The sequence below is a fragment of the Carassius auratus genome, unplaced genomic scaffold (assembly GCF_003368295.1).
Source record: "Carassius auratus strain Wakin unplaced genomic scaffold, ASM336829v1 scaf_tig00023110, whole genome shotgun sequence".
NCBI lineage: Eukaryota > Metazoa > Chordata > Actinopteri > Cypriniformes > Cyprinidae > Carassius > Carassius auratus.
In genome coordinates, this window is record NW_020525237.1 from 23,167 (window position 1) to 49,479 (window position 26,313).

The 26,313-nt window shown below is 37.2% G+C and overlaps 1 protein-coding gene and 1 pseudogene across 3 annotated transcripts; both read left to right on the forward strand.

Annotated features, from left to right (window-relative positions):
- Window positions 1-71: 71 nt before the first annotated feature.
- LOC113077670 (protein SOGA1-like) lies at window positions 72-13,774 on the forward strand. 3 transcript variants are annotated; one of them, XM_026249984.1, is made up of 11 exons: window positions 72-1,162; window positions 2,248-2,472; window positions 4,098-4,253; window positions 5,980-6,045; window positions 6,536-7,678; window positions 8,390-8,476; window positions 8,732-8,893; window positions 9,067-9,318; window positions 10,886-10,929; window positions 11,013-12,366; window positions 12,964-13,774. In XM_026249984.1, exons 1-11 carry the CDS (start codon window positions 386-388, stop codon window positions 13,108-13,110), a joined length of 4,413 nt encoding a protein of 1,470 aa, XP_026105769.1. In that variant the 5' UTR covers window positions 72-385; the 3' UTR covers window positions 13,111-13,774. The 3 variants fall into 3 exon arrangements, with proteins under 3 accessions (XP_026105769.1, XP_026105772.1, XP_026105771.1); XM_026249987.1 differs by having other exon boundaries at window positions 73-1,162; window positions 9,067-9,207; XM_026249986.1 differs by having other exon boundaries at window positions 73-1,162; window positions 6,539-7,678.
- Window positions 13,775-15,106: 1,332 nt separating this feature from the next.
- Window positions 15,107-25,187, forward strand: LOC113077668 (ethanolaminephosphotransferase 1-like; annotated as a pseudogene).
- The last annotated feature ends 1,126 nt before the right edge of the window (window positions 25,188-26,313 follow it).

The window sequence follows — 26,313 nt, forward strand, 5'->3', positions numbered from 1 at the left end:
GGGTTTTTTGGGGGGTGGGGGATGACTACAATTTTATGCTATTAAAACATTGGTTTGGCACTATTATAGCTGTTAGTTATAATTCCAGTAAAGCTGAGTTATCTGTGACTCAGAGTGAGTGAAAGAGAGAGAGAGAGTAAAGCTCCTGTTTTTGGGGCGGAGATTTCCGAGTTGTTAAAGCACATGGCCGCACACTGTACAGTTCTTCACTCAAACACTAGACTAACGGCTTTACCCGGATTTACCTCAACTTTATCTCATCTCACACAAACTCTTGAGAGGATTCTACTGGTATCATTCATCTCATTACTGTAATTAGTAGGATTTGTTTGTAAAAACAATGAATGGTGAATTGAGAGAAAATTATAATCTTTGAACGCCAACAATGACAAAGACAAAAGTAGAGGCAAATCCTGAGTCTAATGCACGCTCATCCCATCACGGACAGGACGGGCAGGAAAAAGCCTGCGGAGACGCGAGCAGCCAGCAGCCGACAAGACAAATCCACCGGCATCATGTGCAACACATGACGTCAAAACAAGCTCAGGCGGACGCTTGGTCTAAAATCATCCCAGCAGCCTCACAGAGCAAAGCCAAAGAGATTCACTCGAAGAAACCAAAGCGTGGAGCATCTGTCACGCCAAACATCCACACAGGGAAAAGAGAGATGAAACCAGAGTCGAGAAAACGCACCGATAGCAATCGCAGTAAATCTTTCGGGAGGAGAAAGCTGTCTGATGGAAGCATCACGTCTGATGACCTGAGTAAGGACTCTGGCTGCGCTACCGGGAAACTGTCTTCCACGGACAGCAGCTCTGAGATCTCGGACGCATCAGAGGAGCATAAGCAGTCCACTGATGCCCAGTGTGGCGAGGTCTGTCCCAGAGGTCCCAGCGAAGAGATGATGGACGATTCAGCGGAGCAAATGTCAGAACACAGAGAAGAAGATGGACTGGTTAATGCCACCCTGTCTCCAGGGTTTGGCTTCGGAGAGGGGAGCATCTCTCCTGGCGACCAGAGGTCCTACATTTCTCTGGACAGTCGCTTGAACTTGAGCGCGTCTGTGGCATTTTCGGATCTGACTGGAGACTTTGCTGATGGGGTGCACGAGGATCTGCTGAGAGAGATTGACGACCTAAAATCGGAAAATGAATATTTGAAGGTGAGATTTGTTGATTAATCTATTAGGCCTAAATCATTTATTTGATTTTTAATTAAATGCAAAATAATCATTTCTTGCATGGTGGAAATTTGGGAGTGTTCAGATAAAGTGGGACCCATTTCACATTTGCTCTTTAAATATATCATTTATAATTTTGTCATTATGAACATGTTTTATTTTGTCTTCACACCATCGTGTGGGCATGATGAAACATCTGACTGATCTCAATGAGTGCATATGGAAAATCCACCAGATGAAAACGCTCTTCTGAAACAAGCATTGTAGTTTTTAAAAGATGAATTCAATTACCAAAATGATGTATTTGCTGTGTTATTGCTTTTAATTATTTTAGTGAGTCTGTTTTAAGTAGATAATGTTAGATAAAGTAGTACTAAATGCAACCTGGTTTGATGGATTATGATTATAAATCATCAGATTATTATCAGCTAACATGGCATAAACCATGTCATATGATGTGATGGACATTGTACTTAATGTAAAATTAAATTAAAACAATCCCACATTGTCTGCTACATGTATGATACATATCTTAACAGTCAAAATAAACTGCACGTGATGTGCCTTATACGGTAAGATTTACTCTCTTCTTAGAAGATTATACTTTCTCTAATTGGCTCGTGTCATCCCTCATTGTCTCTGACATGCAATAGAAGGAGGGGTTCACAGTGAGAATGAGACAAGCTTTACTGTGATTAAGTGAAAGGTGTCTCAGCAGAAATCAAGAAGTCAACAGAGTGCCACAAGTGCATCCAATAAGGGCAGTGCTTCATTCTTGGCGTGTGCCACTAGTTCTGTGGGTTAATGCGCACACCATGCTGGCACTCGACACGTAAGACCAGTGCAGTGCTGTCATGGACAAGCTGGTTGAAGACTATCATTGATAGTGATATAGGAAACACACTTTGTACACACTAACACACAAATGCTTTCAACTTAACTATAATGCATTCATATATCTCATGCTTTCCAATCAAAAACGTCCAAAAAGTTAATTTTTTTAGACCGTCACAGTGAAGTTCTATGAAGTTGATTTTTACATACACCATCTTTGATTGCATTCTTAGGATGAAATGGAGGAGCTCCGCTCAGAGATGCTGGAGATGAGGGACATGTACATGGAGGAGGATGTTTACCAGCTGCAGGAACTCCGACAGCAGCTGGAACAGGCCAACAAGGCCTGTCGCATCCTGCAGTACCGACTTAGGAAAGCAGAGAGACGCAGCCTGCGTGTAGCCCAGACGGGACAAGTGGACGGGGAGCTTATCAGGACACTTGAGCATGATATCAGGGTGAGGATGTGCTGCTATCATGCTGCATCATAATTTGCTGGTGTTTAGTGTGTTTCTGTGAGAAAGTCCTTGTATCAGGTCACATGCATAAAGAGCAATCACTGACACTCATGATTTGGGTTCAGTTAAGTTACTTCAGATAGCAGTGGTGTGTGTACAGGAAAACCACTGTTAGTGTTTTGGATGCCATCCATGGCATTCATCAGGACAGGATGTTTATCTAAATTGCTTAGGCTTGTGCTTAGTGCCAATCAAATGTTGAATAGTAAGTCACTGAATGAGTCAAAACTCTGTTTTTATGAATCAGCATGCACTCAGATGGATTGTGTAATCCTTCCACTGTGGTTTGTGACCCAAATCATGGTACTAAGGGTTTAGTGAGAGCTGAGATAACATTTTGTTTTATAGTTTGACATAGGGAGTGGTTTTATTTTTTGGTAATGACCCAATAGTAAAATGAGGAGAAAAACCCTCGGTTTTCTCTTTGGCAGATAATTGGTGTAGTAGCTCAGTTTGTGGTGGGCCACTCACAGCATAAGCATTTTTTGGTTTGAACTTCTCAGCCAATCAGTGACAGAGCTTTCTGTAGGAACGTTACGAATTAAAAATCTACACAGCAGGGTAACCCATATAAAATGGCTGTTTTCTTTTGAAATCTGCTTCCAGACTATGCAAAGTAAATTCCTCAGGTTTCTTCTGAACGTTTTGTCTTTGAATTAAGTGTGGACATTTATTTGGTAGAAACACAGTGTAAAGTATTACCGAAAAATTAAGGTAGCATGAAAGACTTTGTGCATTTGCATGTGTATGTTATATATGTCAAGGACTATATAGCCACAGTATCCGAGATGGGAAGTGTCCAAGCACAGCTGCTGGTGTGTGTTGTGGGCATGTCCATGACCAGTCTATTTTAAAGGCATGTGAGAGAAATAGATACCCTCCTTTCACAAACTAGGCCAGTGTGTGTCCATCGCTGCTCAGAGTCCTCACTAGCACTCTGTCAAGTTAGATTCAGTCTTCAACAACCCCCATGGGAGTGTCCTGCAATCTGATATCTAACAGCATCCTTTTCAATCTCTGCTCTACTCCAGATTTCCATCATTCATTTTTTTCACAGAGAAATATGAGTTTGTGGCGTTGCTCCTGGAACTCACTGCTGATAATCATCGCCCTGCGCTATAAAAAAAGAAAAGCACAGAGTCATGCGCTGAATGCTGTGGTATAATCACATGCTTTCCAACCGTTTTCCCTTGACATTGTCCACAATAGTTAGCAACCCCTTGAGCAACAAGAGGATGAGTGCTTTGCAAAGGATTGCAAAGGAGGGAGATCATAGGAGAGTTTAACCCATATTGAAACCCATACAATTAACTAACCGCCTTACTTCCTTACATTCTCAATGTCACAAACCACAGCTGGAACATGGTAATTTAATCCTCATTTTGCAATGCTACGTATAACATCATTTTCTTTAAATAGAGCTTCTTGTTTTTAATAGTATTTCCCAACAGAATGAAATGACATGAGATAATTATCTTATTACATCAACATTTTTGTGGATAGTTCCAATGGACAAATGGTTTGCAGTTTATTTACTTGACTCTAAATGAATATTTTGTTCCTAGGTGGCAAAAAGCGTGTCCCTTCGCCTACACGGTGAACTTGAGGCCATTCAAAAGAAAAATTCACGGCTGGAATGGGAAAATGAGGAGTTACGTGAACGGCTGCAGGATCTGGAAGTGGCAAAGCAGGTCCTGCAGGCTGAGATGGACAAATCACAGGTGTTATGACCACAAAGCCATTGCTGTATATATATATGTACACACACACACACACACACATAAACTAAACAAAAGTTTATTAAACTATTGTAATGTTTTTGATCAAAGTCTCATTTGCTCACCAAGGCTGCATTTACTGAATCATAGAAACAGTAATATTGTGAAATATTATTACAATTTCAAATAACTGTTATTTTTTCATATATATTAAAATGTAATTAAAAAATAAAGTCAACAATAGTTGATCTAATATTTTAGTGTAAAACAAGATACAATTTTCAGGATTGTTTGATGAATAGAAAGTTCAAAAGAATTTGAAATAGAAATAGCTTTTTTTCATTATAAATGTCTTTACTATTACTTTTGCTTAATTTAATGCACCCTTGCTGAATAAAAGTATTAATTTCTTTAAAAAAAAACAAAAACGTACTAACCCTAAACTTTTAAACGGTAATATATGCATATATATCCTTAATGCCCTTTATCACTTTAAAGCAGTACTAGTTTGTTGCTTAGACTCCTTCGTTTCATGATGCCGTTAGGATTACAATCTGACCCTTACCCCAGCCGTATGTAATCGACAGCTGACTGCTTGGGTAGGGCATAGAATGAACTAAGGGTCTGAATTCAAACTGCAGCTGCTGTCATTCTCACTCGTGGTGGATGCAGTGAGGGGGAGAAGAGAGAAAAATGGGGCAACTGAAAGGTTGAAGAGCGAGTGAGAAAGACACCATTTAGAAAATACACCTGAAAGGGAGATCCTTGTCCAACTCTTGGGTCTTATGATGTTCAATAACCACATACATGCTAAAAATACTAACAAGAAGGCATGCTTTTTGCTTTCACTTTCTCACAATATTAAAAAATATAGGCCGTCACCATTATACCAACATATTGCACCAAAAACAAATTTTATTGGCAATGAAAGCCTGTGGGTCTTTAATAACGGCACGCATACAGTTTAATCCAGGATTCAGTGCTTAGAAGTGGATCCCAGCAGCTCAGCTCAGACAGCTGCTGCCAATTCCTGATCCTGACCAGCAGAACAAATCAGCTACAACCAGATTATCAAGGCCTCATGTGAGCCTGACACTACCTGAAACATGATGATTTCCATACAAACACTTTCTACTCATCCATTTTTTGCAGTCTTCTGCAGACTGATTTATAATTTCAATTCATCAAGATATATTATGAAGAGCTCTGTTAAAGGCATTTTTTTTTGGTTTTATGCTTAAGTTATGACACGTCAGTCTCGGTTTGGATTGGATTGGATTGTTTTTTTTTTATTTGAAGAAGATAATGTGAAGTCTACATGCTCCTCCTGTGCTCTTTGTACTTTTAAGGAATTGAGCCTACCAGACAAAGCAGCAGACAGATAGACTGACTCTAGCCAGCATTTTTGACATACTTGGAGCAGTATGGATGTTTGGTGTAGAAATGGAGTTGGAGTTCTTGCCATCTCACTACACGAACATGATTGAGTGTGTTTATTAGGTGCATGCTTTCCTTACAGTCACACATTTCATTGGGAATTGGAATGCATTGGACAGCGGTATGATGGAAAATAGCAACTCTGATTAATATAACTCAAATGAACATTTATGCCCATAGGAGGACATTATCTTAGGGGACAAATTGCATCAACAAACCTATACATAGTGAGCTGTGCTGTATAAGCTGCTAAAATGTCTTTAGACTAATTATGGATATGGTGCCTCCACAGAATTCTCTAAAGAGACGAAGTTTGAGATCAACATCCAACAAGAACGAAAAAAAGCCCTCACCACAGGTGAGTTGGGAGTTACAATAGTCTAATTAATTTGTGAAGGTTAGTGCTGTTCTAGTGCTAGTCCTTCAAGAGATCCAATATTAGCCTTCAAAGTTGTGCAAAACTCAGAATTAAGAATATGTATTTTCAATTCATGCTTTACAAAATTGGAATTCAAAGAAATTCAACACTGGAAAATGGAGTGATATAAAAAAAACATTCATTAAAACATTCTATCATTTGTTTTTATTAAAAAACTTTTAAACGATGGTTTGTCATACTTAAGTCCAAAGTTGGTCTAGATCTTTTCTAGTTAAAATGACACTTGAATGAATTTCTCTGCATTTCAGTGAACTTCCCTACAATTCAAATTCAGAATTTTAAAATGCATTCTCAATTCACTTTTTACTGGCACGTGACCCTGTTAGCCATGGTGATCAAAGCCATAGTAGCCTTGCTGTGTTTTTAGTTTAAGTTTTTGATATATGCCAACTATTTTAACACACCTCTGCAGGATGATAGCGCTGATTTGAAATGCCAGCTCCACTTTGCCAAAGAGGAGTCTGCGCTCATGTGCAAGAAGCTAACAAAGATGGCCCTGGAGAGCGAGGCGATGCGGGAGGAGCTCGCCAAATACCGTCTGCTTTATGGTGAGGTGGATGAAACCCAGGCTGCAGCGGGCGCCACTAACTCTGCCCACACCCGAGAAGCAGAGGTCAAAGTTCACTTGCGGCTGGTGGAGGAGGAAGCCACGTTGCTGAGTCGTCGAATAGTGGAACTAGAGGTGGAGAACCGTGGGTTGCGGGCAGAGATGAGTGAACAACGTGAAAGAGGAGGAGGAAGCCTGGAAGAAGAGGAGGTGATGAAGGGGGCCAGTGAAGGATTAGCATTGCCTCTCCAAACTAGAGAACAGGTGGAGATGCACAGAGGTCTGGATGGGACAGATAATGCAGATGCAGTGACTACCCATAATAATATGCAGGAGAACCAGATGCATGTTGAGGAAGATCATGTGGAGAACTCTTCTGTCAGTCATATGCAGAGAGAAGGGCCGATTGGTGGGGAACAGGAGCTTTCTGAAGAGACTAAAGAGGAAGACAGACAAGCTCAATGTACGTCAGACTGCACATTTGCTGTGAAAGATCTAGACAGTCTTCTTGCCATCCATGACCAGGCACTGCTTGTCAGATCGACTATCCAGCTCCTAACAACCCCAGCAAAAAATGGCCTCTCACCTACATGTACACATACGACTCCTACTGGTGCTCCTTGCCTAAGCAAAACTGCAGTAGATCCTCAGTGCAAAACACATCAATGGCTTTTGGACCCAATGTTGAGTCCCTTGACCAATGGCCTAGAGGTGTTACAAGCCCAACTGCGTGCTCTTGTAGAAAAGTTGGAGGTGCTCTCAAACTCCACTTCAGAGTGCCTAGGGCCTTTTACTGAGAAGAATATGCTACATTCTGACAAAGATTTATGTGAAATAAAAGAGGACGCAAAGAATCAAGCAAGACAAGAATGTCCATGTGAAGGAAATGTTGGAAATGGGTGTAACCAGGACAGCTTAGTGCTGCTCACTCTGCAGCTCCAGTGGTTTGTCCAGCAGTGGAGGCAGGGAGAGAGACCCACAGCTGATGGAAAGAACCTGTTCGAGGTAAATTGGGCAACAACATTTGCTACTGCTGTCACACATCTTTATCAATGAAGATGGTGGCAATTTTATAAATAATAATTTTTATATACTGTATACTGTATGCTTTCCTGTTGTTCAAACATAGCACTAGCAACGGCAAGGTCATGAATTCTATTCTCAGAGAAAGCAAGAACCTATAAATAAATCAATGTAAATGAGTACATTGAATGCAAAATAAGAATGCCTGCCAAAAGCATACACTTTTATGTTATTTTATTTGCCCACTAACAATGTTCAATGGTATGTATACATGCATCTTTATAATCTTTCCTATCATATATTGTGTAAATAATGTTCGGCAGTGGAAAATAGGCACTGTTACATAATATTTTTCAAACCTTTTGCATAATTTAAGCTATTATATTTAAAGAGAGAGATAATCTGAGAAAATGAGAGTAAGATTGAAAATGATGCACAATTAAATATTCTGTATTTATATCATTCTTAAATGCTTTTTCTGTTATTCTATATTTTTTAACTGATTGCTTGTTTAAGTGATTGCTTATTTCAGTTAATAAAAAAAAAAAGCTTTATTAGTGACAAAATTTTTCAGTGTGATGTTTTGTTGAAATAATAATATAAATAATTTCACACAATAAATGTGTAATGTTTATTTAACTCATGTGCTTAAAATATGCTTGTTTTGTTTATTGTTTTTTGTTTTTATTCCAGATGTATTGTCAGAATGATCTTCACCTACTAAAGGACACGAAGTCAAAAGCATGCAAGTATAATCTTCAAGAGAAGTGCAACAGTCAGGTATGAAAAAGAATGACAATTACTGTGGTAAAAATAAGTGTTTCAACATGACTACCAAAAAGTTTTCATTCTGCAATAAATTCAGCTTGAAAGAATGTAACTCAAAAATATGCCTTTTTCATAATATAGTATAGCTGAACATGCCTGCTCTTTGAGCATAGTTGACCAATAGCATTGTTCCTTGACCTGTTGAAGTTAGGATGGTTCAGTTCCTGTTGCCAAGTGTAGATTCATCAATGTGTGCTCCTCTCTCAGGTGAGCAGTGCCCTGCTTTCAGACCTCAGGACTGCACTGTCAGATCTGTTCTCTGAACTTTGGGAGCAGCACAGTGCAGCCCAGTTTGTCAACCAGCAGTTTGCAAACGCCAAAGCAGCATGGGCTGTGGAGTGTGCAGAGCTCAAGGGCCTCATAAGCAGGGTGAGAACAGAAGATCAGTTTAAATTCCCTTCAGAGAGTATCAGTGAACCTGTTGCCTGGTTCTCATGTCATCTCCTCTTTCTTCATTCTTGTGCCTGTAGGGACTTATGGAGGAAATGAAAAAAGCTTTATGAAGCAGAAATGTCATCCAAGCTGTTTGTGTTTGTTTATAGCTGGACGGTTCAGCTGGGAAGGCAGGAGCAGAGGGACCATCAGACCTGAATGTGGCTTTACAGAAGGACCACGTTGAGAAGCTTCAGCACCTGTTAGCAGAGTCCTACACTGCAGTGATGGACCTGACAAGACAGCTGAAGGTCTGTGACAGCAATTGGAGCTCTGAGTGGCAGGAACTGCTAGAACACCTTAACCACACGAGTCTAGAGTGCGAAGAGTCGAAGACAGCTAAGCAAAATAGAAAACTGCAGGTCAGAGCAAAAATTAGTGTAATACACTGAAACAATAATTTACATATTCTGTGTATTGTGGAACTTTGACATGATTTCAACCGTCAAAGGTCAATCATTAAACAGGTCTTACTAGACTTACTAGACTAAATAAACAAATAAATAAACAAATTTGTGTTTGTCCTAATATTAATTTATTCAACTTAAAATGTTCAAATTAATACAGTATATGTAGAAATTAGCATGTTATGTAGAAGTTAGTTCATGATATCTAACGTGGTAACTAGTGTTTGAATTGGACCGTATTCTTATTTTTATATTTACCTATTTCCACTATTTAGGTATTTTTTTGGTAGTTTTAGTATGACCGCTCAAAAGTTGTTGTCAGTAAATTTATTTAAAATAAAAAAAAAAATTCCACAAACAAATATTATGCAGCACAACCATTTTCAACTGTGATAATAATAATAATAAAAATGTCAAATCAGCGTATTTGAATGATTTCTGAAGGATCGTGTGACACTGAAGACTGGTGGAATGGCTGCTGAAAATTCAGCTTTGCCATCACAGGAATAAAATGCATTCAAAAAAATATTCAGATAGAAAACTTTTTTTTTTTATTATTGTAAATAATCAAATAAATACAGTGTTATTGAACATAAAAGACCTCTTTCAAAAACATTTAAATATCTTACAGACTCCACACTTTTGAAAAGTAGTTCATGCTCTCTGCTAGCTGAAATCTGAGCTATCATTATTAAAATAATTTGTTTTGCATTCCTACTAGAGATATGAGATAGTCCTGTGCGTGGCAACTGAATTTAGGCTAATCCCTTTTTGGGACTGCAGGACAGCAGGCGGAGTGCAGACATCAGCTTCAATCACAGCTTCTGACTATAAAAAGGTCTTAGCCAAACCACAGTGACCACAGAAAGACTTATCGAGGCTCAGTTGAAGTTCAAATAAGGAATTTATTTTCCTTTACAGTTAATGGGGGGTAACATTGTGCAGTGTCGAGGGAAAGGAGGCGAGAGAGGAATAAAGAAGCAATATTCAGAGGAACTAATGCAAAATGAATCTTTAAATGGTATTGTTTCTTCCAGTTTGACAGTTTCCTTTTTCCATTTAAACAAAAAGTCCTGTTCATTTTCATAGATGCTTATAATAAAAGTGGAACGTGGACAGTGACAGTCTTTGATGGGGTTAAGTAAAGCCTGGATTGGAGTGCAAAGGGATTTTATCAGGGTTTTTTTTTTTTTCGGTCCAAGGGTTTTCTTGCTGTTTTCTTTTTTGTAATCCCTAACTATCTCTCTGACACACTTTCTAAATAAGACAGGCTTTTACATTTGATTACAGTGTGTCTTAAATTGCTCATCCCTAACTAATATCAACTGTCTCAAAACAGTTCAGTCTAAGATTCAGTCTTATTTCTTTTCTTATTTATTTTTATCCTAAGTTCCTACGTTGTTTCATTTAATTATTGATCTAAAGATGTTTTGAAGTATGTGTTGTTGTTTAATATCCGTTATTTAATATTACACATTTAATTATCCATGCACAAACATTAATCTTTCTCGTGCATTTTCAGTCCCCCAGATGCAAGATGATGAAAAAAGATGGAAAAATAGAGAGGTGAGCTTGATTCATTTGTTTGCACGTAGTTTGAACTCAAGCTATCTGACTGAATTCCTTAACAGAGTTTGCTTTTCCAACAGGATGCCTCTTAAAACTGGCATTTCAAAACCCAACAAGAACTGGAAGTATCTCAGTCGAGAAGCTGCTCTTCTGGACAGGGAAGACCCCTGCAAGACTTGGGACTCTCCTATCATGCCTCCCAATCTCCCTGGTCTGAACCTAAACCAGGAGCTGACCCAGAGAAGCCACACTGCTCCAGAGAGATCCAGCATTCGTATATATTACAGCCCACCATCAGCAAAAAGGATCCAAATGAGCTCTCTGATAGCAGCTGAAGAGGAAGAGCTTGAGGAGAGCCAGCAACCACATTTCAATGCCGTTGCCTGTGGTCTTGTAAACCAAGACTGGGTCACTGCTTATGAAAACTGGCTGGGTAGCCTGCCGTTTGACTGCCAGAGTTTGTTGGAGAGAGATTCGATGGCGGTCACCAGTTCTAGATCGTCTTCTGGTCTTCAGACCTCCAGTATGGCGTCGCCTTCATGCTTGGCTTTCAATAACTTGGACGTCTCAGCCAACCTGAGTGATGACATGAAGGAAATTACAGCTAGTGTGCTGCAGACCTCGCAATCCAGCCCTTTGGAGAGGAAAAGAGCAAAGGATTTTGGGAGCAATATGGTGAGTGTTGTGAGTATAGGAACGCAAACTCAATCCCAACCACAGCCAAGCACAGTTGGGCTACAAACCAATGGTCCTCGAAGTCTTTATGCTGCAAAGCACTGGTCGCCCCGAGTGACCTCATTTGTATCTGCAAGAACCCCGCAGATGTCAGTGTCACTGGAAAGGGTACCTGGTCCAGCAGATCACATTCAGCCTCACACCAACTCGCCGAAAATACAACGCAGACATTCCGCATCTTCTCCGTTTTCTACAAAGTCTTCCTCTTCAACATCCCCCTCATCCTCTTCCTCTTTCACTACATCCTCCTCATCTCTGAGCGCCTCCCCCAGGCTGGATTATGGAGCGAAGGAACGTGGTTTGTGGGTTCTGCCGCAACGTGCTTCGACATCCAGCAGGCCGAGTTCAGTATCAGTGCAGGCCAGCGTAAAACCTGGCGGTCGTAAAAATGCAGGCGTTCACAAGTACGGTCTGGTCCATGAGTTTCTGCGCAATGTGTGTGGTCGAGGAGAGAAGACCAACCCGGAGATGGAGAAAGCACCAGCAGCTCGTAAGGATCACGTCGGTCTGATGGGTTCAAAGAAATCTGAGCACCCCCCGTCTCGTATACCAGCGGTGCCGCTAGTCAGAAATGACAGCATCACCAAGATTGTGAACCGTAGATTTATGAAACAAAGCCCAAAAGAGGAGAGCCAGAGCCAGACCCCAACTCAGCGTCAAATCAACAGAGGTTCAATCAGTAAGAACAAGGGCTTGGAGGTTAGTAGCAAAGTTGAATCCGTTCAAAAATATGAAGAAACTAAATTGAAGGTTTGGTGTTAAGAGAGTAATATATTAAGGTTCAAACCCGTGACTGGTTGCAAATGTAAAAATAAAAATGTGTGACAATAATTTGAAATCTAGTCACTCTAAACAAAAAAAGCCTCTTTTAGCAAGTCAGTCAAAAAGATTCACGAGATAGCCTCAAACTCACTAGTGAGTTTGCTGTCTGAATCAGATTTGCTCGGTCAGTAAATCATTCATAGCTGTTATTAAGTTCACATCTGATTCCTTCAGTAAAGTTATTTTGTGGGTATGTTATGTATAGTTTCATGACTCAGACTGGTTGTTCACATGACTATTTGTAATTTACAAAGATACAAATACATAATACATAATATATGGCACACATACAATCAGATATACGAACAGTACAAATCACATACAAACAATTGGAACTCTTTTCTACTAAATACAACTAGAAAAAGTGAAAATCTACATTATTAATATTTTGCACAGTCTTTGTCTTAATGCCACATGATTTGTTATAACGCTGAACCGAGCATATCTCCTGACTCTTTCCCATCTCTTTGCCAGGATGGAGCCTGTGACTGCAGCTCACGGTCTTTGACATCCTGCTTTGCTCGACCCTCACAGAAAAACCTCCGGCACATTCACGGTCAAAACAAGCCCCGTCCACATGAACACCCCCCATCACGTGGTAAAGGTGATTCTCTAGCTTAAAGGGAAACAGATTCAATTTATTCACTGAAACCATGACACTTCAGGGCTGCATGGACAGATTTCTTCAGAATTGGAATGCCCATCATACACATATTTCTACGTATTCCCTGTCCATTTTGTGTTAGTTTATTAAATAATCTGGCTAAATCTATTTTGCCTTCAGAACATTTTACCATGTAAAAATCCATTCCACAAAATTTTCCTCAAAATCAGTGTAAAAAAAAAACAAACATAAAAAGTCTCCAGTATTAGTTAAAGACTTTTATATTTTACAGAATTAATGATGTATTGTGCAGGAGATGCAATTCCAGCAAGATCAAGTTTTTACTTTTTAGATCCTTGATTAACTTTACATTGTTACATTTTAAATATATATATTTCTGCAATGTATCGTAAACATTTTATGATTTATTATTATTTTTTATAATATTTCATGCATAATAGAATGTGTGGAGAATTTTTTTTTTTTTTTAATGTTGTTAGACGCTTAATGAATGTGACCTGTTTCTCATAGCTGTCTTAAATGTAACATGATCTGTGTTTAATATCTGCATACAACAGTTGTGGGGGCCAAGCACCTTAATCAGAGATTAGGTTTGTGAATTGTAGCTATTTGAAATGTGAAACTTTTTTATGGCATGTTAATAAATGCAAATCCATGTCATTGTAGTCCCCTATTGCTGTGATTTGAAGATATGTTATCCTAATAATGATGTTTCATTTCTGAGCTGTCCGTAACCAGAAAAGTAAAGAATTAACAGTTGTAAGGAAAATTTGTAGTTTTGAATCCCGTGACTTTAATTACAATTCCATGAAACAAGATATAAAGGTATGTGCTGAAAAAAAATTATAATAATAATTATAAAATAAAAAATTATTTTGTCAGAAGGAAATGTCGGTTATTCTCTGCTTCTTTTATTTATCTCAATTTTAATTTTAGGTTAAGTCTTTGTGATAGCTGCTTATATGATCACTCTTACATATTATGACGAGGTAGGGCCAAACCAAACAAAGCAAAGTATGGATATGAGATGTACTTATCTACTGTAATGCAGCACCAGGAAAGATACCTTATCTTCACTGTTGGGTGTATACCGGGACATCGTAGAAATATACGATAAGTTTATTTAGTTTTAATCGAGAAACATAGCCTACATGAGTTATGTGTATGTTAGTCGTAACCTTTCTACTGTACAGAGGTGTTATTTACTATTATTATTATTATTTTTTATTCGTGTATTTGTAGTGCCCCCTTTTGGATAGATAGTGACATAACAGCATAGTGAATATGAGCGAGCCTAATAGAAAACAATTAAAAAGCTATTTATCCATACCTTTAATGTATATGCTTATAGGAAAAATAATTTTAAATTAACCTACAATGAGAAATAGCTCACGTAATGTAAAATAATCGTTTATGTAATACTGAGAATATTTAATCTATATGTTGCAACATTTGTTCCCGTTTTATGTTGACTAGTCCTGAGGTTTTTATACTTAGGAAAGAGGAGGTGGTATGTAGAACAGTTTGAAATGTAAATGAATGTAAATAAATAAATACTTATAGCCTATAAATGCATGCATACATAAATAAATAAATACACCTTTACTGAGCTATGTAAATGAGGGCATTACATAGACTGACAGTAATGTTTTTGATACTGTACAAACTGTATATTTTATCGCCCTACACCAACCCTAAACCTAAACTTGCCCTTTACAAAATTGCCCTTTTTTTTTTTCATTTTTATAACTTTTAAAAAGCTTTGTTAACTTTATTTTTATACCAGTTTTACAAATGAGGACGTCCCCAGAGGGAGGTTTTTGAATAATTTGTCAGGTTTAGCTCACTTTTTGTGTACAAATGATATATATATATATATATATATAGTAAAACACTATACTGAGTGAGTAGAAAAAACGTAGCATAACTGAATAAAAGACCACGGCAAGTTCCACGTCGGCTTTTATTATGAAACATGACGTTGGATTGTGGGCGGATTTTCAGGCGTCACGCCACTGCACCGCCACCGCACACGCGCGGCACTGCGGAAACTGAGCCGACACGGGTGAATTTCGGTCCGTCTCAGAGGCGTGCTGCGGTCATCATGGCTCTCTACCACTATGTCACCCAAGAGCAACTCTCAGGTTTTGATAAATATAAGGTGAGACCGCTGTTATTCTGCACAATGTGTTTTAGGGTGTTGGTAAGTTGAGCCGTGCTGTTAATGCTATCATGAAGCATGAGGTCTGCCGGTGTGTGCCGCTCTCTAGAAAGGACAACGGCTGCTTATTGTGACATTTTAAAGAGAAATAGTCTATTCTTCCCTCGAATTTTCTGGATGAATTGTTACACAGTTTAGTTATTATTGCATATACATCCAATTCGAAGATTTTTAAAGACATATTAGTGCTGTAAACCGGTGAAACTGGTGTGTCACAGTGACTTGAAACCGCCAGTGAAAGTAGATCTTCAGTTCTAAACATTATGCGACAACATTGTGTTGTTCTACCAGCAAACACAACACAAAGACATTATCCAGCTTTGTTTAGCTAATACATGCTTTATGTTGTCGGTTAGCTTGTAAATCGGTTTGAATTAAAGGCATGGGCTGCTGGTTCCGCGTCTAATAAGGATATGTGGTTCGGACATAATTTGCATGTGAGTCACTCACTCACTCACCGTGCTTTCACTTTAATTTTTCGCTGTGTTCATTTAATATTCAGGTGTTACTGTACATAGTAGTGTAGTGTCAGAGACCTCTGATATAATTTATAGAAGAAGAAACACCTGATTGAGATGCAAAGAAGGTTGTTCTCTAAAATTACTGTTCATAACCCAGTCCTGAAAAAAATGTATCATGGTTTCCACAAAAATATATTAGGCAGCACAACTGTTTTCAATGATGATAATACATGATAAGAAGAAATATTAATTGAGCACCAAATCAACATATTATCATGTAATGATGAGGCACAGAAGACTGCATTAATGATGCTGAAAATCCAGCTTTACAATCACATGAATAAATTACATTCTGGGAAGAAAAAAAATGTGGACAATTGTTCAAATTGTAATAATATTTGGCAATAAAAATTTTTTTTACTGTATCTTGTTATCCAATAAATGCCACTAACAATGCCATTATATACTACTGTGTTCAACAGGCACCAACAAGAACTTGCTTATTTATTGACTTACTAGAACATGAACACTATATATATATATATATCATGTTTTATTTTAAGTTTGCATTTTCTTAATGCATATAATAATTTTTTATATGATAATTATTAATTTATAATACATTTGTAGAGGAATATACAGTTAAAACCCAAGCACCAGATATGATGAATGAAGACCAGGAGTCAGAGATGCGTTAGAGAAGAGAAGAAAGAAGAGAAGTCCGCTTCAATACAACAATCATACCTTGTCAGAGGATACTTATTACGTCAAAGTCAACAAAATTCAGATTGGTTCCAAAACCTAGATAAACTTAGACAGTTTCCACATATGGACATAAATGATTCAAACATATCTTCTGACAACTATTTTGTTGACAAGTGATCCGAGGTCAGACACAATACGTCTCTCCAAAGACGTATATCTGATACGCTGGACATTGGCAGTTGAACGTTTGTCCTGGGACATATCAGAACTTCAAGGCCGCCTAGCCCTAGCTAGAATTTTATCAGTAAGATTCGTTACACACACATACACTATGAAGTCATCATCTTATCTTAGAGAGTAGAAGTACAGCATAAAGCAGGATTCTTTAAAATCTCATAAGCGCACATGAGGTTACACATTTCACTCTTGCCATAACTTGATTAACAGTCAAACGAGATATAATCTAATAATATAATTAATATCAATATGAAGGAAATGACAACTTGGCATCCACTCCTTCACATCAATCATTCTGTCTCTATTAGTATTTGTCCCAAAGCAACTCTGAAGAGGATAGTTTTCTTAAAAGGGTGTGGGACTAGAGGGCTCGAGAGGTTGAATTCCTGGGTGTGACGCAGTTGTGTGTATGTCTCAGTGGTTATTTGACAGAACTTGTGAATGAATGTTGCTCTGACCCTGTGTACCTCCTGGTTGAATGTCCCGTTGGCCTGATAAGGTGTATTTATTTACTCCCAGTGTTTTGGACTGTTATACAGGCTGCTGAGTTTGTATGCGCTATTCTTGCTCTGCATATTTGCACATATTTTAGGGGGCATTGAATGTACATAACTACCCCCTCCTGGTGACCCACAGTGTGTTTATAGTTTACTAAAACCAATAAAACACTTAAAGTTATAGTTATAAAATAAGTATTTCATTTCAGCATTCTGTGTATATTAATTTGTGGTTTTGTGTACGTTCATTTGCTGACATTGCCGACTTCTTCCTAAGCTCCAAATGTGAGCCCAAACAATAAACACATGCTGTGGGAGCAGTTGAAAAGTGACCTTCACCCCTGAATCCTACTATTGTGTGCTGTAGTCGTGTACTGTTTCATTTTCGATAGACATTATTACATTGAATTACATTACTTAGACACAAGTGTGCCATATTATTTGACACAGCAGAAACACTCTTTTGTCAACACTTTATTCGACATTCACACTTCTGAAACTGTGTGTTATTAGTATGTGTTGTCTTATTCTGCATTTCTCCTCATCTCTTCTTTACAGTACAGTGCGGTTGACTCCAACCCCCTCTCAATCTACGTCATGCACCCCTTCTGGAACTCATTGGTGAAGGTGAGAACGTTCCGAATCAGAATGTCACCCTGAATACACAAGGGCATTCAGTCTCTCATATGAAATTTAATAATAATAATGACACTTTTATTATAGATGAATATTAATTTGTGTTATTTAAATGTACTATTTGATGGATTTAAACTCAAGACTGACATTAAGACAAGCAAATGGAAAAGTCCCTTTCAAATATGGCAAACAAAAGTGTTTTATTATTTAAAAAATTATATATTAGATTTAATTATACAGTTTTATCAGATTGTAATATATTTCTATTTACAATTATTTTGTAGTTATACATTTTAGTACAGCATTTTATTTTTGTTTATATTGTCTATTAAAATACACTATTATTAAATATATTAATAGTGTATATACGTTTATGAATATTTTTTCTTGTCTGTCAATCTATATGAAAATATTTTGAATCCATGAATGTATGGTGTTATTTCACATAAATAGATTACCATTATGCTGTGTTTTGCTTTCATTGAATTACATATATGCAACATGAATTAATGTTCTGTGTGGATCTGATTACCTGCAAGGGAGATCAGACCATTTGCAACTTGCTAATTCCCCTCTTTCTCGCTGTTTTTCAGATCTTGCCCACATGGCTTGCCCCAAACCTCATCACATTTACAGGGTTCATGTTCCTGGTTCTCACCTTCATCTTGTTGTCCTTTTTCGACTTTGACTTTTATGCCTCAGGTGAGGTCAATAAACTGTGTGTGTATGATTGGTATGGATTTGATTTACTAGTGAGAGGGTATTGTGGGTAATGCTCACTTTCTAAAAAGCTTAGGGACCTTAACTCGTTTGGAATAGCAACTATAACCAATTATTGATTATGAGCAAAGATAGGGAAAAGGTTGTATGTTTTATTTTTTTCATATGACAAAGATCAAGGTCTCACTTCCAGCTCATCATTCCCTCAATTATCAACTAGCCATCTGTTAATACACAGCCACACCTGTGCACATTGCCAACTCTCTCACATATGCATAACACACTGTACATTCAGTGGTAGAGTGAATAATTAAAAGAAGTCACACTATAAATATGTTCTGCTTTTAAAAAAAAAATTGGTTTCAGATGTTTCTATTAAGTAGTAATGGAAATGTATTTTGAAAGTTAAATTCTTTCTTTATAAATTAACTAAAGAAGTTCTGTATTTTTAAGGGTATAATTCATTGCAATTTGTTATTTTAATACTGTTTTAGTTTTTTTGGACTTGTATCTGTTTACAAATGGGATTGATTGTTTCGTGGGTGTTGTGTGGCACAGGGGAAGGCCGTACACATGTGCCAAGTTGGGTGTGGATAGCTGCTGGTCTGTTCAACTTTCTGGCCTATACCTTAGGTGAGTGTGTCTTTTTGTTTTCGAAAGTGACATGATGTGGCCAAGTATGGAGTCCCATACTGGGAATTTGTGCTTTGGATTTATCCCATCCATGTGCACACACACAGCAGTGAGTGGTGAACCCACACTACCAGAGCAGTGGGCAGCTATTTTTTGCTGCGGCGCCTGGGAGGCAGTTGGCTTGTGGCTAATGTTTCTGAATCAATTTATTTGTGTTTAAGGAACATTTTTGCTAATAGAGTCAAAACATTGTTCAAGTTGTTGTTCAGAACAAATCTCTTGACCACAGCAAACACCAATATGCTATCGAACACCTTTAATAAAAAAAAAGCTAAATTTGAATGCATTTCAGTATTATTGTTTAATATAAACAGGGGTGCACTTAAGTTAGATCACAAACTGTACTATATAAGTTTTATTTTCAACCTGAAAGCATAAATCTTGGCTATGCCATGCCTTTTTCAAAGCACAATGCAAAACTGTGACATTCATCCACTGACGCTCTTTAATCAGCAGCAGTGCTAAATCTGGAAGCGCGTATACTTACTTGCCGGCAACCCGCCAAGATAAAAGCCTGCTAATTTTAAGTTTGAATATGATCTTGAAAATGCTTTAAATGTATTTATTTTTAGACCCTTTTATCCAAAGCGACTTAGAATTGTAGATTACATAATGCGATTCTCTTATGAGAAACAGGCTGAAAAAATGATGTGCACCCCTGAATATAAACATCTTTTAGGACCTCTGAAACATTGTGTATGCGGTAGCAAAATTGGAAATGGTGTAATGCCCACATATAAGTTTCAGATATCTTGTGTGTGTACATACAGATGGTGTGGATGGCAAACAGGCTCGGAGAACAAACTCCAGCACTCCTCTGGGTGAGCTGTTCGACCACGGCCTGGACAGCTGGGCATGTGTGTTCTTCGTCGCTACAGTGTACTCTGTCTTCGGACGGGGTGAGACCGGCGTCGGCGTGGTGACGCTGTATTATCTGTTATGGGTTGTCCTGTTTTCCTTCATACTGTCTCACTGGGAGAAGTACAACACTGGGATTTTGTTCCTACCCTGGGGCTACGACATCAGTCAAGTGGTAATTTATTACAATGGGCTAAAGAAAAATTTGTGAAAAGAAAGTGTTTTTTACAAAATATTAAATTAAACAAACTATATATATATCTCTCTATATATATATCTTTCTCTCTCTCTCTATACATATATATATATAGAGAGAGAGAGAGAGAGTGTGTGTGTGTGTATATTTTTTTTATAAGTTATTCATGTCATGGTAAGGCTGGATTTCAGTAGCCAATTTTTTGTATCATTATTTTACTGTCCTTTTGTAAACAATGTTATGAATCCTTGCAGAATAAAATTATTAGTTATAAGTATTAAGTATAAGTACCCAGTGTTTGAGCAGTAGTGAATATAAAACATGTGAAATTAATACATCTTGAAGGTAGAATTTCGTTTTTTTGTACACATCACACACAGTACATTGAAACTTCAGTGACTCTTGGATGGAAATAAATATTACAGTTTGTATGAAAGTCTTTTTATTTTCTCCATACCAGACTATCTCTGTGGTGTACATAATAACAGCGGTGGTTGGTGTTGAAACATGGTACAAACCTGTTTTTGGGATTGTTCAGTACAGAGATCTCTTCACTGTTATGATAGTTGGTGAGTGAACTCTCTTACAGTTAATACTTCATTCACTATTAGGCCAAACTTGCAAATTAAAGGATGATCTGATATCCTCATTCGTTATTATTTTATTTTTTTTACAGGTTGTTTATTTGTTGTAACATTGCCAATGAGCCTCTACAATGTCTTTAAGTAAGTTTCATTTCAGGCCTCTTGTTTTTGGACTACATAAAAATAGCTCATACTTTGTAGCTTACTGATTGTCCTATTGAATAATGTATGCTTTGGAACAGGGATATTTGTTCTCATGTGTTCTCTCTTTATGTTTTTAGGGCATACCGTAAAAGCACCCTGAAGCACAGTTCGGTGTATGAGGCCTTTTTGCCGTTTTTCTCTCCCGTCTTCCTGTTTGTCTTGTCTACACTGTGGATCAGTCTCTCTCCTACAGACATCATTGAGAAGCAACCCAGAATCTTTTATCTCATGGTGGGAACAGCCTTCTCCAATGTTACTGTGAGTGTACTCAGTCCTCTCTTTCTGCTGTAGATAAACGAGTTGAGCAGCCGTGACAATGGATGCCTTTCAGTTCCATTTGAAATATCTTGTCACATTTCTGATCCTGACATGCTCTCTTTCTCTCGCTCTCTCTCTCTGTCTCAGTGCAAGCTCATTGTATGCCAGATGAGTAACACTCGATGTGAGCCACTGAGTTTGTTGTTGTTGCCGATGACAGCTGTGGTGTTGCTAGTGATATCTGGGGTTGTACAGCACGCTGAAATGACTGTCCTCTACATATGGACTGCCGTAGTCATCCTCACTCACATACACTATGGAGTATCAGTTGTGAGTAAAGACACACACAGACTGCTTATTACTTAATTAGTCAAATAATTATGTATGTACAAATAATCAACTAATAATAATAATAAATGATGAAAAAGTACTTATGTATAAATGTGTGTGTGTGTATATATATATATATATATATATATATATATGTATATATATATATATGTATATGTGTATACACACACTTTTTTTTATAATTTCTATAATCAACTTATTTAATATGTCCTGTAACCATTTAATATAATTTATTAAAATTATATCAATTTTATAACAACTTGTACAATTCATTGATTATCAATTATTATAATAGTTATTCTGTCCTAGATGCGTGTTCCATCTACGCAACATTGACAGATAGCTAACAGGAGTCAGAAAAGGGCAGACGCAGTAGTAAAGTTGAAAGTTTTACTGTTTTGTTCTTTCCTCTTCTTTCTCTTTTTTGTAAAACTGAAATATACAAAGATTACAAATGTCTTGTTACAAAATATTCTCAAAATAAACACAAATGAATTTCTGCTGTTTACAAATATTCTCTGAGCACATATTAAAGGCTATAATCAGTTCTCTTAGTGTAATTATAAACAAATTGCCATCACTGTTGAATAGTTCGTTTTTGCAAAAACTGCAAAAAAGATAAACTTACAGGCAAAGCCTTTCTGAGGCACAAAAACGTGAAGAAAACAGAGAGATGACTTGTTGGCCCACCACACAGAAAGAAACTGGAACACAGTGGCTATTTCCTGGTTAACCTCTAACCCAAGAGTCACATGAACTAAACCAAGCACTAAGAAAATGGTTTACAATAATCAATTTCTTTATTATAACATCAAACTGCCACAAGATGGTGCTAGTAAATAAAAAACAAATGTATGTCATGACAATAGTAAATATGATTATTATTAACAACTTATGAAACTTTATTAAACATTATAGTGTAGAATACATTTTATGGAATTATCTTTTGTAACTGTTATGTTTTTATGCACAGCTACATTAAAATATTTCTCATTATAGTCATTTTTTTCCTTCTGTCTCCCTGTGCAGGTGAAGCAGCTGAGTGATCATTTTAACATATACGCTTTCTCACTAAAGAAGCCCAATTCGGACTGACAGGATGAGGAGAAAATCGGCCTGAAGGCTGCTGAGGTTTAAGCTATCTCAGCATGTTCTTCAGCTAGTCGACTCTTACCAATCACCAAGGAGACACAACTAACAACAGGAAACCAAATTGTACTGACCAAATGCGCCGCCTTATTCTGAGGATGCTGCTCAATCAACAAATGAATGGAGCTTCAGCCCAGGGCCCAATGATCCCTGAGGTGGAGCTGTGCCATGGGGCTCACAGAGCCCTGAGGCAGAGCTGCACCACAGGGCCCACTGTGCCCAGAGGTGGAGCTACGCCATAGGACAAATTGGGCTCGGACAAGTATTTACACCATGGGAATCAATAGCTAAGAAAAACAGGGCCCACTGAGTCCAGGACCTACAGTGCCTCAACTTGCAGCTGTGTAACAGAGCCCGTTCCTCCTAGAAAGAGCTATATTGTGTTGCTTGTGCCAAGCTGAGGCTGTTTGGTTGCCTGGTATCCGTGAAGTTGGGGATTTGCTTGTTTCCTAAGGAAATATGCTTTTCAGCCGAGATACTAGGAGCCTTGAACGGTTAATCTCACTTACATGCTCTCTCAGATGAGTCACACGCAAACCACATGATGAACACAAATAGAATGTGATGAATGTCTTAATCTTATTTGATTTGAAGATTTTATTAACATTTAATTTTGACCTCAATTGCTCAATTTGGGGGAAAGAAATCTTTTTTTTTTAATTTTTTTTTTTTATTAGAAGCATTCATTTAATTATGTTTCTATGATGGACAATATAAACGGACTGTGGGAAATGTCTAGTTTTTAGTTAATATGAAACAATTGCATGAGGGAACAGGGATGTTAGATGCTTATTTAAATCTATGGTGTTTTTGCTGATCTCTACAGCTATACACATTTTAAAAATGACATGAGACAAATTTAAACAACCACAACTAGTTATCTATAACACACAGCTCAAACTAAAACCTCATTTAAACAACTGAATTTGTATTACTACTGCAAAGAAGATATTCGTTTTTGTTTCCTTTTTACATTGGTGATGGTGTGTCTGCGTGCCGATTTTCAGTGTTTTTTTTATTTTTATTTTCAGTTTTCTTTTTGTTTGCTTCACCAGTCAGTCGGCTTTTATTGAGTTTGTGCTTGAATGAAGAGTGCGCTTCAAGCCCTGTCCAGGAGAGGGTGCACTTGGAGTGAGCGAGTCGAACCTCGCTCCGTTCTATAAACACGATAAAAGCACTAGTCTTGTGTGTCACCAACATGTCTGTTAAACCTGTGAACCGCGGATGTCATGGCCTACGTAAAGCTCATTCCATCATTTAGTCTGTTTTTTCCTTTCTCTTTATCCTTTGTTTTGTCTACATATCTTCATTTCTGTTTGGTGGACTGAGGTCTTATATACCGGAAATAGGATTTTTAATTTTTTTTTCACGGGTTGTCTGAAGTGTGTGAGTTGAATGTATGTGTAAATATGTGGATGAGTGTATGTGTATGTGCATATGTACTGTATGTATATATCCGTGTATGTGTTTTAAACTTATACACTCATTCTGGAAACCTCATGCCTCCATATATTCTGTTTCTCTGAGAAGAGTCGGTCAGTGAAAACAATCCATTGATGTTTAAACTTGTATAGCTTAGCTATGTTGTTAGGCTATAACATTTTTTTAATCTCCATAATATGATGATACATGTTTCTTAACCTTCAAATACCTGTTTTACATGAATCGAGAAATCACATGGATAAAGAATTTACATAGCCTACTACAAATTATAACTGTTATATGTCAAGTAAATTCTTTATTTGTAATTATGTCAATATCTAATTACTGTCCAGTACACTTTTGCAATATATTCTTTGTTAAAGAATGTTAATGACACTCATTCCTGAGGTAACTCCTGCAAGATTTGATTAGAAAGATTTTAGTCAGCAGATGGCGCTTTTTTCTTTGTATGCAGTAGAGCGTTGTATTTTTTTTTTTGCATAGAGTCTGATGGTAGTTCCTCTGAGGGTCAAACTCAAGACCCATACTCAAATCTGCACATTTTAAGTTATTAGTGCAAAGAATATCCGAGGAGGCTATACTTATTTTGTTCCTGTTATTGTTTTATTGTCTTATTTTGTTCCTGTTATTGTTTTTAATCTAGACATCCCTCTTAAATGTGACAGTTTTGGTTGCAGGACTCTTATCAAGACTGTGTAAAAGCATTTGTGTGATGCTTTAGAGAACAAGCAAATATAACTTTTATTAATCTAAAGTGAGATAAAAACACTCAAACCTCTGCATATTGTAAAACAAAATCCAGCCATGCTGTAACATTATCTTCTTGTGCTGCCCCATTAAATGTAAGCGTATCCACAGTATAATTTTGTCCTATTGCAGATTTTGACACCCCAGTCTCAGGACAGGCTGGATTTCACTCAGAGGCACAGTACTTCATCTGTGTCTCAGGTACTGAATAGTGCACCACCAATGTTTTGTTTTCATGGGCTTATACCTTATTGTGGAAGATAATATCATGGTATTGGCATTGCACATTTTGGTTATTTTTCTTTAGTTAACGCACATGTTTCTCTGAATATAAAAATATAGTATCTCAGTATGGGGTGACATGTGAAATTGAGTTTTGAGAGAACTCTGTGGATATTGCACCCTTCTGCCTCATTCAGGGGTTCCCCAACTTTTATTTATATATATATATATATATATATATATATATATATATATATTTTTTTTTTTTTTTTTTTTTTTTTTTCATGCAAGTTAACATATAAAATATTTAGCCTTTTTAAAGCTTTTTTATTTTTGACATTTTTTATGGAGTTTTATTTAGGGCTGCACAACTTTTGTTATGTTGTTGTTTGTACAGCGATATGATTAACTGTTGTAGCTGGAATTTAAAGCTGCAATTTACTTGTCTCTCAGTTCACATTATTCACTTTGGTGTTTTTTAGGAACCCATTCAAATGCAACAAAATAATAGTTATTATTTATTTATTGTTATTTTTTATTGCCTTAAAACAGTAAAGTGTTTGTTTTTTTTATAAATAAGTTTAAATCACAAAAGACTACTTTAAATAAAAATAAAACTATGGCATACTATATAATGATACATGTTTGTATGTAAATTCTTTCAAACATTCAAACCCTTGATCTTTTAACATTTCAAATTCCAGCTTTTTATTTTGGCAGAATGAAGAAATGCTGTAAGCCTGTTTACAGAAATGTTGGAAATTTATGTGAATGAGTAAATAAAAGGAACCTGGGCTGCATAGTGCTTCCAAATGCACGTTAAACTATTAGCGCACAAAGAGATAGAGCTTGCTTCATTTAGCACAGAGCCACTCTGAAGGACGCTTCAATCAGAGTAGCTTTTTGATTTTTTTAAGGTTTCATGAACCTGGAATGTTTACATTTATGATTTTATGAAGAGCTATATGCATAGTTGTATATTTGTTACAAAATTGTTAGCAGAAAGTGAGTTGTGAC

Bases quoted from the DNA above. Each gene is read 5' to 3' on its own strand.
- LOC113077670 (XM_026249984.1), top strand. From the start codon at position 386: ATGACAAAGACAAAAGTAGAGGCAAATCCTGAGTCTAATGCACGCTCA. The intron at 1,163-2,247 runs GTGAGATTTGTT...TTGCATTCTTAG, and splicing joins CGGAAAATGAATATTTGAAG to GATGAAATGGAGGAGCTCCG. The intron at 12,367-12,963 runs GTTAGTAGCAAA...TCTCTTTGCCAG, and splicing joins GTAAGAACAAGGGCTTGGAG to GATGGAGCCTGTGACTGCAG.